This window comes from Notamacropus eugenii, chromosome 2 (assembly GCF_028372415.1).
Source record: "Notamacropus eugenii isolate mMacEug1 chromosome 2, mMacEug1.pri_v2, whole genome shotgun sequence".
In the NCBI taxonomy this organism is placed as follows: domain Eukaryota; kingdom Metazoa; phylum Chordata; class Mammalia; order Diprotodontia; family Macropodidae; genus Notamacropus; species Notamacropus eugenii.
The window spans coordinates 359229554-359243448 of NC_092873.1; the positions used below are offsets into that span (position 1 = coordinate 359229554).

A 13895-nucleotide genomic window follows, 5' to 3' on the forward strand; every position below is an offset into this window, starting at 1 on the left:
CTCGAGGTTATCTGTGTACAGATGAATGGCCACCTCATGAGATACTGAATGGAGCCACCTGGAAAGGGAGAATGCTGCTTCCAAAAAAGCATATTTACTTCTACACTGAGGGCTACCCAATGGTAAATTTATAATCAGTATTAGAATTATGAATAACACCAACACCCAAGTGTCCTTGGGTGGACACTTATTTTTTAAAGTGTCTCCATCTGTAATCTCACTTTATCCTCACATATCTGTGTGGCAGGAAGGTACTGTAAGTTCATACATAGAGCACCACAAATGATTCACAGAGACCTTTCAACAAACAGAGGGAGACAAATGAAAAGGAGACACCCCAAAAATCTAAAGAAAAATGAGCATTCAGATGGCAAAAGGTGGGCAAATATAAAACTTCTGAATTATTTATAAAATAGTGGAGGAGAGCTAATCCAATCCATGATAAAATACTTATTACTACTCCTATTAAATCACTGCAACTTGAAAAGCACTGTGTACACCAGAGAGCTGCGAGTGTTTTCTGGTTATGAACAACAGAAAAGAGCCTCTTAGGCTTAGGAATGAATAATTATTCTTAAACCATTTCCTAATAACCAAAAAAACATTGTCTTAGGTTTTGATTTCTTCTCCCAGACTATCCTCCTAACTAGAAGTAGGATATGGATTTATAATCTATTATCAAACAGATAAGCAATTCTAGCAACTAAAACTGAGTACAAGATGAGTTTTAGAAATTAACTGAATGGAAATGGAAGAATAAAGACACAGATGAAAGGATTGCAGACTTATGTGTAGCAGTTATCTTCAGAGGCCTTCTTCCTTTATGCAGTTCAGAAAGGACTGCCCCATCAGCAGAAGTTATTATTTATCCCTCTGGCATCTGATTTATTAGAAGAAATTAACCTATACCCACTTCCCTCCTGTGCCATATAATGCTATAACACTGAACCAAGAAAGTCAGAGAAATTAGAATATTGTTCAGTGTCATTCTTCCCAGCAAACTAGCTAGAATAATAATTTTGGAGCATAGTTCTGAAAGTACAGAATAAAACAAGTTAAAAACAGTTTAAAGTTTTGTTTTCTCAGGAAGTTAATAACAACATTCTTTTTTGTTCACTAAGATGTGTTAAATATTAGGAAAACCTTCACCTTCAGAGGAGCTCTCCTACGTTAGCATAAATTATTCATACACTTTGATCACGTCATGATGCTTCTGCTACATACCATGAAATTTTGCTGGAGAGGAGACCAGGAATACATGATGGGGACCAGTGCAACTGTATTCAGAGATCGCATTAACATATCCTGGCTGTCAAATCCTGGAAAATTGCTTTCTACAGTACACTGCAAAACAAGCAAGCAAAGGCACAGAGAGGAGATGATACATACTCAGCCCTGGATGGATGCTGAAGTTCCCTTTCATACTGACCCCTCTAATCTTCTAACTTTCCTAAATATATATGTAAGAGGTTTCACAACAAACTGTTTCTAACATGTAGAGCTTTGCTGATTCAGATATCAATAAAAAGTTTCTTCCTTGGGGATCTAAGCAATCAAAACTGAAGATAAAGGTCTTATCAACATCTTAATTAACCTAAACTAGGTGCCTACACCATACTAGACATTGAGAGATACAATTTATAATGCAGTTTTTGCACTAGCAAAACAAGAATTGTAAAGGCAGACCCCCTGAGTGTCCAAAGAGGTCAACTATGAAAACCAAAAAGCAAGGTTGGCACCATCAATATAACTACAAGAGAGGTAGGCTTATGGTCACATCCACTTCCTGCAAGTACTGCTCATATATTAAGTTACTTTTTTTAATGTCTTCTTTTTATATGATAAACTGTGATTACCAAAAATGGATTTCTATTTGTCTTGAAAAAAGTACCCTCCTTCATGCCATGCTAGTTATATTTTGCTTAGGTTAATACAATAAACATTAGTTAGCATTTCTTAAACATACATCAACTGACAAGAAAAAAATGGTTTTAGTGGTAAGAGGAAGTTAACTTGTTAAAAACTTTGTTTCAGAAAAATGCACAAACTGATATGACTGTAGTAGCTGTCATAAAGTATTTCTTGCTCACTGATTCCCCAACAAATTATACATACATAGCAGGATATAGGATCGTAGGATCTAGTGTTGGAGAGTACCTCAAGCTTTCTAAACTTTTTCATTTTTATACTTGAGAAAACTGAAGCCCAAAGCTGATTTATCTAAGGTCACAAAAGTCCTAAGTAGCAAGTCTGAGAGTCAATAAATATTCAGTCACCCAAAAGTCAGTAAGCATTCTTTCTATTATACTATACTGTCCCCAACAGGATGGCTGAGGAGTAGGAATGGAGACTGAGTCACCATTCTATAGAAAAAAGGAAGGCTTCTCTTTGGGAAACCCAGTAAGCTGTATTAGTCTTGGGTACCAAAAATACCTTTTTGAGGAAAGGATGCCCACTCACAGGCTTCATCAATTGAACAGGCTGGATTCGGAGTCTCTTCCAATCTTCATTGAGTATCTGAGTTTTCTCTTGAACTTTTGCAAAATTGGCCACAAACAGAGCCTAGCAAAGCCAAGGAAAGGGTTTATTACTTAAGATTTCAAAATAAGAGTGAGGGAAAAAAAAAAAACCACCCTGAAACCACAACACACTAGCTCAGTAACTCAAAATTAAAAAATAAAGCAATCCAAACGTAACTTCAAAACTGACTTTTTAAAAAGGTCTTTTTATAAGTACTTCCCTTACCTTTGCACCCATATTTGCCTGAAACCGTTTGAGCTGTCGAAGTCGCATGTACTCAGACTTAACTTTTCTCTTCCAATAAGTGATGCATTTGGAGGTGGGAGTATTTGGGATATCCATTTTGCTGTAATGAAAAGAGACAAGTATCAAGGAATGAACATTTTAGTTGTCTGGATGCTGGAGTACTCCCTAAAGCTAAACAGATGTGGTCAGTCATGTTTTCATTCCTAATTAAATCTATCAAAAAAAATACTAATTACAGACACTTAATCCCATGGGTCCAATTAAAACAGTTTCCATTCACAGAGCTGTTCTTTAACACTCATGTCATAGATAGGTTTAGTTCACATTTTTAAGGAGGCCCTGTTCTTGCTCTCTTATTTCAACTATTGTTTCTTTCCATTTACCTCTCAAGAGTTTCTCTCACAGTAAGCACTTCAATTATTTTTAAGTTTGAGGGCCCACTCTCCTAAATAACAAGATTCTTTGGTAAGCATGGATTAAATATCAAAGCAGCTGAGCAAAAGAATATGAAGCTGTTCATGCCATCACCCTCAAAAAACACACTGGTATTAACTCCTTAGATGTCCAACAATAAAAGCAATAGATTACAAAAATGCTATGATCTTATTTCTCAGTCTGAAGCTTTACATGGCACAATGTAATTCAATGTATTAGGTAGAAAGAGATGGATTCAGAACCAAAAGGCCAGCGTTTAATTACCAGCTCTGCAGTTACTGATTTACCTGTTCAATTTTGGGCAAGTCACTTTCCCTCTCTGGTCCTCAGTTTTCTTACCTACAAAACAAGGGAGCTTGGATTACTTTTAAGGTCCCTACAGGTACTTTGGAAACTGGCATAAAGGAGCAGGCAGAAGGGTTAGATGCAAGGCAGCATAAGTTGATTGGGGTATCAGTCTGGGGGTATCTCTTAACAAACAGCAAAACATTCTACATACTTCACAGCATGGCTACAAGGAAAAATTCTAACTTTTATAAGGTGACTTGCTTGGGACCTTTAATAAGAAGACAAGACATGAAGACAAATCAAAACGAAAAGAATTCAACTCTTGAAAAAAACTGGAACCTAGTCAGATACAGGACCCAGTATTCACCAGATTTCTACCCACTGTTCTTGCATATAAGTCAAGACTGCAAATGTTTTCCGGGGAGCTGGCAAACATAGCCTTTACCTATAACAAAAGTTATTTCTAGCCATATATGACTAACCTGCTACAATTACCAACCTGGCCACATTTCTCTAATCCAGTTCCAGCTAACATGCCCCACCATCACTTTAGAGCAGAAGCGAACATGAACATCTTAGTATGATCTCACTAGAACCTAAAGAATGATGATGACTAATTAAGTTTCTTAACAAGTTGGTTAGTTTTGTGTTTAATTACCCAAAAATATTGCAGGCTTCAACTTCTTAAAGGTTGTCAGACTCAGAAAACTACTAAGATTCTTACTACATCAGGGTACTTGGGTTGAATGGAAACACAAGGGTAAGGACATTTCTGTCAGACATAAATTCCAAAGTACAACAAACTTCAAAGGATATCAGATTTCTAGGTCTAATTTTTTGTTTTCTTATAAAGTTTTTTTTTTATTTTAGGATAATTTCCAATTTCCCCAAAGGTTTCAAAATTACTAGTACTTCCTTCTACCCACAAGACAATACCCAATAAAACAGTAAGATTTAAAGCACATATCCCATTTAATGCTTCAAAGACAGAAATTAATTTTGTGTATCTGGATTTTAAGAGAAATATAACTATATTGATAAATCTAATATTACAGTAAGCCTGGTAAATTATGAAGAAAGCAATTATTTTTTAAAAGGCACCAATTTAAATCTACCTATGATGAGCTCAAATTAATTTCTAAACAACAAAAAAATCAAATCTCATTTCTGAATTATATGACCTCCTTTCTTTCCAAACCCTTCTCAAAAAAGATAGGACTCAATTAAGGCAAAGAAAGAATGAAGTGGATTTTTTTCAAGTTATATAATTACTGAAGTACAAAAATACAGTAACTCTGGTTCCCAGAATAGATTGTCACGTACATCCTAAGAGGAACAAGTATACTGATGGACTGCTCTGAATAGTACACAAGTCTGTACCTGGGTTCAAATCCTAACTCTGCTACTTACTAACTGTGTGATCTTGGACAAGCCACCTAACCTCTTTTGGCCTCACCTATAAAATGAGGAGGTTGGATCAGATGATTTCTAGGCCCCTTCAGTTCAAAATCCTATAATCCTCAGTTCTGAACTAGGGTATTATAGTTTCCTTCTAAAAGCACAGGCAATCTCCACTTGATCCACATCACAGAGTCATAATTTCATCAGAAGGGAGCAGTACATACAAATACACCGGCTCCTCAAAGAACTGATTTCAAACCTATATTCACTGTTACTCCTTTTGGAACTCATTTCCTTTTTCTGAAGTAATATGATTAATGCAGGATGCATGGGCTGCCAGGGGATCAAGTCACCTAAGGAAAAAAATGTGCCCAACATCACTGAGGTTGAAAAAAAGTTATTTGGAAGAAATGGTTAATAGAGATGGTGCCACAGAAAACCAATACTGGCAATATCAGTATTTTTGCTGAAGAAAGAAGGTAGATGAAAATTATGTTATGAAAGAAATATGGCTTCCCATAATTAGGGAAATTAACAGACATAGTAAACACAATGCAATACCCAGCAATGAATGTTACCAGTTTTATTTTTAATAAGGCATTTTATTAGATCTAAAAAAACATACAAATATGTCAATGAGCTTTAACCAACCACAACATAAATGCAGCCACATTTTCCCTTTCATACCTAAAGTTATACTTGAATCTTTTGTATTTGATTTGTGTTTTTTACTGGGTCCTCGATGTCCCTAAAAGTTGATTTGGCAATTAGCTCTCAAACAATGTTCTAGAGAAGGAAAGCCATACTGCTTGGAGCAAATAGACTTAATAATGAAAACCAGAAAAAAAGTCAGAACAAAAAACTATCAAACTAGTCAAGGTAAAAAAATCAAATCCCCAAACTCCCAAACTGTCACTTGGTTAGGGCTAAGAGAAAAAGGTACACAAGAAGCACTTCATATTTCAATTAGAATATAAATTTTAGTCATACAGACTTGCAAAAAAAATCTAGCATTACAACTGTTAGTCTAATAAGGCTTTAAAAACAAATTTTATTCCTACATTGCAAATGTTCACTTATCAAATTAAAAATAACCTCCAAAGTACAGTGATTGTGGTCAATAAGGAATTTTAAATAGAAGTTCTTGTATTATTTCTAGTCAAGGTTTTCAAGAAACACTTAATTTTATTCTTAAAAAATCTAAAAGTGATTCTACCTTTTATAATGTCAGGTGAAATGCAAATTAGAAATGCTAATAAGACCTATATTTCTAATTCTATCTATAAGGCAAGTCTTTACAGAAAAAAGAAAGCTTTCATTCCCCATCTTGTAAAAACTCATGACTTCCCAGCCAAAAGGATAAATCTGAAAAGGAGTCTGTCTCACCCAGGGTTAGAGAAAGATTTCTTGAAATTGTTTGGGGGCATACAGTTAGAAAGCAATAGTATATACTTTTACAACTCGTGACAACACATACAAATTTCAAAACTGAGTAGGTTTTTTTTAAACTTTTTAAACATATACTTTGTAGGAATACTTTCTTTGGTTTTAGGAGCAGCTTAATGATATTACCACTTTTTTCTTGTTTTAAGTAGTTTTGTTATTTATTAAGCTAAGATTGGAGGACAGTTTGTACTGTCAGACTTTTAGAAAACTTTCCATCTCATTCTTCCTTCTTCATTTCTTGGTAGAGAGCTTCAGAGCTCTGTCTCATGGTCTTTCTTGAACCAAACAGACATGAGCCACCTCTGCAGTAGCTCCAAAGAGCTCTAATACCACACAGAATTAAATTATGTTTGTAACCATCGCCAGCTACAACCAACTCTGTGGCTATGTGTCCAACGTATTTTCAAAATTAATTCTCCAACATGCTGATAGAAGAATCTTTCATAATATACCACCTCCTCCTCCTGAAATAATATGTAATATGTAATAAAATTATATGTAATAAATACAAGTGTATGTCAAAACTTAAGCTTGTGACCTCTAAACACAAAACAAGGCTTTACTAAAATGAAGCATGGAATAATGGAGGCGTTGCTAGTTTATGCTTACAATCCTCTGTGCTTCCTTTTCCTCATCTGTAAAAGGACACAACAATATATACATCACCTGTATCACAGAACTGTGGTGATGAAAGAGATTTGCAAATCTTAATGTGCCTTGTAAAGAAATAATAGCATGCCATGTGCACTAAACACTCCTATACCTGAAACAAAGATACTAAATTTAAAGTAGGACTGATATCAGACACAAAAGTTCAGAGGACAAAAGTAGGGACATCTTGGCAGATACCAAATTATACTCAGTACAAAGTTTAATATTTACTGAGTGTTCATTATCATTCAGTGAACCAAGAATTTTATTAATAAGTTCCTCATGCAGCCAAAGTAATTCAGATGTGCCAGAAAATACCGCAAATTCACTAAACCTAAACTACCTTCTAAGTGAAACTCTGAATCTAAGGTTAAAACATTAAAGCTCCAACTAACAACAGTGAAAAGGCAGAATGCTCAGATCTTTTTATCAGGTCCAAAGTGCCATTTTCTTGGTGGGACCTCCATATAAAGACAATCCAATCCAATCCTTGGGATAGTTTAGTCCACGGCCCCTTTTCCCTCCTTGGCTTCTCAATACCACTGCTGTTGCTACTGCTCTACCCTCCAAACTGGACTCTAAAAGCTAGGCCTGAGAGAGCTAAATCTCTCTTCCCTAGCATCACAGGTGCTCATTTTCACCATCAGCAGTCTTCATATCTTCCTCCACCTTTTCCCCCAGAAATAGAGAGGGAAGATCAATGGACTACCCTATTTTTTCCATTTACCATCTACATGATTTCCTAGAATCAGTGTGGGTTCCCCCATTACAATGTAAGCTCCTTGAGGAGAAAGACTGCCTTGCTTTTCTACATACAGTTAAGTGCCTAATAAATGCTTTTCATTAATATATTAATTCATTCAACTTCTAGTGCTGGATTTTCTAAATTTACTTGGGAAATAGATCTGTAGTTTTCTCATTCTATGTTTTCAAATAACATGTGCAAAGCACTTCATAAACTTTAATAAATGTTAGCAATTATTGTTATTGTTGTTATTTTTCTTTAGACTATAAGTTCATTGTGGGAATTGACTGTCTTTCTTTTTATTAATTGTAACTCCAGTGCTTAGTACCTGGTACCTAGTAGACACTTAATAAATATTTACTGGATAGATTTTCAAGGTGTGTTAAAATGACACAATGGTTACAAGAATACGAATAACCAACCTGTCCCTTCCTCCCCCCCAAAAAAACAACTTCTAATTCAAAATGTCACAAAATTTTAGGACTGAAAGGGATCTTGGTGGTCACCTAAGAACACTAAGCCAGGAACAAGGACAGCTATGCTCCAACTCCAGCTCAGACACCAATGAACTGTATGACTAGGCATGTCACTTCACCTCTTAAGTCTCAGGTTCCTCATCGGTAGAATGAAAAGATTAGATTCAGCATTCTCCCTTTTGGCTCTAAAATTTTATTCTATCTAGTCTGGCCCCTTTACTTAAGATGAGAATAGCAAGGGCTGGCTCCCCTACACCATTCATAAAGGTGTCTAGCACAGGTTTTGACAATAACAAGATTACATTTCTGTACACAGCACATTCCTGGATGTTAAGAGCCTCCCCTCCAAACATAAATACATCTTCCCACGTGTAAGGACTCCCTCTAGTGCCACCACCATAATCTCTCCAGGGTTTAAAATGGGAAGAATTCTTACAAAGGCCTAAGATCACAGTATTCAAAAGGATTAGAAAACTGATAGAGAATCTTTCCCTTTATCATCTGAAGCCCTGAAAAAATATAACTATTCATCAGCAAGGACAGACTCCCTAAACAAATCTAGGGATGGGGACATACCATTACAATCAATTACCGTAGACCCTGAGTTCTCTGAGGAAGGGGCTCACCTACCCTTCCACTTTAATAAACATTAGGTTCCTGTTCTGCACAATGCAATGTGCTAGTTGCTGGAAATGTACGTATCCGTATCACCTCAAGACACACTAGTACAACAGCTTTCTGGTAGGTTTTGCTGTCTCAAGTTCCTCCACATTACAACTCATCCTCCAAGCAGCCGCCAAAATGATTTTTCTCAAAGTGTATGTTTGACCATGTAACCACCCCTCTCCCCCCAATAAAATCCTCTATTTGGCACTTAAAGCCCTTCACAATCTGGTCCCTTTCTATTTTGCCAGTTTTTGTTTTTTTTTTTAACTCTGCTCTTCTCCAAGCATTCTGGAATTCAGCTACATTGGCCTATTTGCTATTCCTTAAAGACAACAGGCCACCTCCAAATCTGTGCCTCCTTGTCCATGGAAGAAGCTCCATGTCTGGAATGCTCTCCCTCCTCATCTCTGTCTCTTGACTTCCTTCAAAATTCAACTCAAATACCATCTTCTTCAGGAAATCTTTCTGGGACCTCAGTATCTTCCTTCTGGGATTACCTTGCAGTTACAGTGTATATATATCTTCTATGTCAATAATTACTACCTGATGCTAAGGACCCTGTTATAACTTTTCTTTGTATCTCCAAAGATACACAGTGCCAACTCACAATAGGCACTTAATATGTTTACTGACTATAAAGAAAAAAGCAAAACAGTCCTGCTCTCAGTCAACATTCTAGTAAGGGATACAATATATACTCAACATAATTTAAAGAAGGAAAGAATCATAATTTGGGGAGATCAGGTAAGGTTTCTACATAGGCTATGCAACCTCATATGGTTGCATATGAAGGAAGGAAGATGATGCTTCCGAGAGACACAGTATAGGACCAATCAATATCCAGGAACTGGGAACAGTTTGTGGGAATACACAATAGCAGAAGATGAAATGTTGAGTTTGAGAAGCAGGTAAAAATAGCCCAATTTGTCTCTAATGTAGAGTAGATGAAATGTGGTTGGAAAAGTAGACAAGTCAGATAGTAGTCGCTATTAAACATAAGGTTTAAGGGTGTACATTTTATCCAAGAGGTATCGGGAACATTTTTGAGCAGAATGATCTGTTCTTTAGGATGATTATATTGATAGCTGTGCAGAGGAAAGATACTAGCCTGAGAATTATTCAAGGTCCTCCCCTACTTATTTATTTACATGTTGTATGCCTTATATAATAGAAGCTTCTTGAGAACAAGAATTGTTTTTCATTTAATGTCTTTGTATCTTCAATGCCTAGAAGAGTGCTTTGTATACTTACGCGTAGGTGTAGGTGACAGGAAAGATCCACACCTATAATTTCATTTGCAGTTATTATTTCATTTGTACAGTCAAGTCACACAATACAAAAGATCCTTCCACCAATGTAAATCTGCTACTCTTCCGGATACAAAGTTGTTGTACTAGTGTCTTGAGGTGATAAGGATATGTAGATTGCCAGTAACTAGCATATTGCCTTGTGCATAACAGGATGACCCAGCCAGCAAACTGTCAGAGGCAGGGCTTCTCCAAGCCTTTCTGACACCAAGGCTGCTGCTCTATATGCCAAACTGCTTCTCACCTGGCACAGAGCACGTAAAATTTGTTGAGCGAGACCGGTTAAGCTAGAGGACTGGCTCTGCGATCAGGAAAACCTGAGTTTAAATCTGGCCCCAGCTGTATGACCCTGGGCAAACCACTTAATAATGGGGATAATAACAGCGCCTAACTCCCAGGATCCTGGCGAGAGATAAGCAGGACCAACAATCAGGTGGTCGTCATTCAAACGGAGAGAAAGGGGTTCGTACACTCACACAAACCCTTTAAGAATTTCAGGCCGACTTTCATTCAAAGCCTAAACATGTACGTCCATTCCCAGCATACGCTCTTTTACTGTTACGCACCCCAACCTGCAGAGTGGAATGCCCCTCAGAGAAAACTGCCTTATCCCCTAAAAGAACCCCGTTTCCCCATACACCCCACTTTTCCCCTCTCGCTCGCTGTACAGGGATTTTCTCCTAAAGTTACCCCCTCCCTGCCAAACCCACGGCAACCCTCCCAGACGCCACCCCCCTCCCAAGGGGATGCCCTGGGGCTGTAACACCTCCGCGCACCTGGCGCGCCCCGCCCATCCCCCTCCGTGAACTCTCCACACCTCTCCTCCGTCCTCCTCAGACCTCTCCTCCCCCTCCCACCTCGCGCGGCCCCGCCTCCCCTGGCCCATCCCCCACGGGGGGGTGCTCCCAGACGGCAGACACCTCCTCCTCTCGAGCCCAAGGGAATTTTCCCCTTCCCACCCGCGCGATCTTCCTTCCTCCCTCACAGCCCGGAACCAGGGGCCTCCCCACAAACGCGGTCAGGCAGGCTGCCCCCCTCTTCCCACGTCCCTACCCCCTCTTCACCCCCGACCCCTCGGTCCCATCCGACAAGCTCCCCCCCATGCAGAGTCCCGCTCCCCGGCCCGGGACTTGTTTACTCACTCATCTTCCATCCTAGGCTGGCGAACCCAGTGGTCAGGACGCATGCGTCCTACTAGCCTCCTCGCCCCGCCCCCTGCGCAGCCCTCCTTCCTGCGCTTGCTCAGGATCGTCTGCGCCTGCGCATGCGGGGCTGGTTGCGCTGGCCTCTTTTTGGGCGCGGGCGTTCCTCGTCGCGTGCTCATTTTGTGCTTACGAACCTCGGGTGTCTGGCGCGGGCGCGTGAGCCCCACTCTCGCCTTGAGAGGCTGGACCGCCGGAAGCAGGATGGGCAGGTCCTGCCGGGTACGAAGGTGTGCCCCGTAGCCGAGACCCGCTTTCACCCAGTACACGAGATATGATAGTAGCATGTGCGCTCTTGAGAGCAGGGACGGGCTTCTTCCTTTTCTGTGCTTTGCATGCAGTAAGAGCTTCATAAATGCTCCAGGGCAGATATGACTAGAGGGTCCCACTTGGGTAGAGGGGCCCCTTGTGGGGAGGCCAGGGGTTATCCAAGGCGACCCTTGTGTGTGGTTGGAAAGACATTACCCATCTCTACCGTTTACTCCCCACCCCACCCCTTCTCCAAGGGAGATTTTCATTACTGCTAGAAGGGGAAGCCGGAGGTTGGGACCGACCACCGGCCACCCCTCTGCTCTCCTCAGGGAGAGGGAGTCATGGGGGGGAGGGTAGTCCCCAGGCTGACGACCCCTTGCTCAGCTAATACCAATTCCATACAATGAACACATATAGCAAATGGCAAAAAAAAAATTCCATTTATCCCAATCAGTATCAAAACAAATTAGAGAAGGTATATATGGGAAAATAAATACCAGACAATACAAAATGAGGGAGCTGTTCCATTAGGAGAAAAATAACTCAGCTCAACCGAGAAAGAATCCTGAATCCCACCCAAGGAAAACTTCCCCTGAAGTCTCTAGAGTAGCAAGCTGAGAACAGGGACATAATGGAGAAAAAGAACTCCTCTCATGTCTTCCCAGAATCTTTTCCTTCAGCAACCTGATGTGGGGCTGGTTTCTTCCACAGCTGGAAGGCAGCTCAGCCTGACTTTCCATTGAAGAAGGGGAACTGCTGCTTGAAGAGTTTCCCAAATGGGAGTCTTGCCTGGAAAGTCCTAAAAAGGATTCAAAGGGGACTTTCTTGTGGAGAGTCCCAAAAAGGGACTGTCTGGGAACTCAAGGTCTTGCCTCTCTTCAGCTTTGTCCTGCCCTTCATGAAGTGCAGGGTCCTTGTCTCTACCAATAAGGAGATAGTTCCATACCAACCAGCTTTGGGACAGGGGTTAAATTTCATTCATTCATCCATGCATTCGTTCAAGTCCTTCTTTAACACATTCACTATGTACTTCATCTCATGCCTCTTGTAAGCTCTTTATAATGGAGCTCTTATCAAAGACTTGAAGACCTGAATCCAAATCTTTCCCTTGGCTGTATGACCCCGTAGAAATCATTAAACCTCTCAGTGCTCAGGGGCCGCTAGGTGGTGCAGTGGATAAAGCAGGAGCAGGAGTTCAAATCTCACCTCAGGCACTTTATGTTCACTAGCTGTGTGACATTAAGCAAGTCACTTAACCCCAACTACCTCATCCTGGGTCATCTCCAGTCATCCTGGTGAATATCTGGTGACTGGATTCAGATAGCTCTGGAGGAGAAGTGAGGCTGGTGACCTGCACAGCCCTCCCTCACTCAAAACAAAGTCAAGTGCAAGTCATATCATTATTTCTCTGATGGCATGGTCTTCTTCAGCAATGAAGGACGAACACACACATGACCCTGCAGAAATCATTAAACCTCTCAGTTCTCAGGGCAATTCTCTATATTGACTATAAATTGCAGAAAGACTATATACATACATATATATATAATTCCATATATTATAACATATAGACTTCTATATGTTATGCATATGAATACATAGAATTCTAGATATAAGACTATAAATTGCAGAAAATGTGCTGATCTGCATTGATGGATGATGTTTCCTACCCCAGAGTTCCTATGCCAATAAAATCACAAGTTCAGTCCATATCCATACCTCCACTAAAGCAGTTGTCTATGCATCATTAACCTATTACTGTTTCTAGTATCACAGCAGCTACAAATATTTACATGCTTACAGCAAGAGCTTTCTTTCTAAAAACCATCCTGAATAGGTCTGTCAAATTAATCTTCCTAAAGAATGATTTCACATTCATGCTCAGTAAAAATGGAAACAGTCCCCAATAGATAAATAGTCAAAGGATATGAACAGGCAGTTTTCAGATGAAGAATTTAAAGCTATCCATTACCATATGAAAAAAAATGTTTTAAATCACTATTGATTAGAGAGATGCAAATCAAAACAACTCTGAAGTACCACATCACACCTATCAGATTGGCTAACATGACAAAACAGGATAAATGTTGGAGATGTGGGAAAATTGAAACACTAATGCATTGTTGGTGGAGATGTGAATTAATCCAACTGTTCTGGAGAACAGTTTGGAACTATGCCCAAAGGGCTTAAAGCTATGCATACTCTTTGACCCAGCAGTACCACTTCTAGGTCTGTATCCCAAAGAGATCATAAAAATGGG

At 39.5% G+C, this 13895-nt stretch overlaps 1 protein-coding gene across 4 annotated transcripts in view; it reads right to left on the bottom strand.

Annotated features, from left to right (window-relative positions):
* The window catches only part of EZH1 (enhancer of zeste 1 polycomb repressive complex 2 subunit), a 40341-nt gene extending 28925 nt beyond the window's left edge, over positions 1 to 11416 (bottom strand). For 2 of the 4 annotated variants that reach the window (XM_072646560.1, XM_072646557.1), the window contains exons 1-5: positions 11324 to 11416; positions 3489 to 3540; positions 2746 to 2866; positions 2434 to 2562; positions 1225 to 1344 (exon numbers count right to left, since the gene is read on the bottom strand). In XM_072646560.1, coding sequence (XP_072502661.1) covers positions 1225 to 1344; positions 2434 to 2562; positions 2746 to 2866; positions 3489 to 3540; positions 11324 to 11327 — 426 coding nt within the window. In that variant the 5' untranslated portion in view covers positions 11328 to 11416. Of the gene's footprint in view, positions 1 to 1224; positions 1345 to 2433; positions 2563 to 2745; positions 2867 to 3488; positions 3541 to 10125; positions 10735 to 11323 lie in introns of those variants that run through there. The other 2 variants (XM_072646558.1, XM_072646559.1) reach the window with 2 other exon arrangements.
* Positions 11417 to 13895: the final 2479 nt, after the last annotated feature.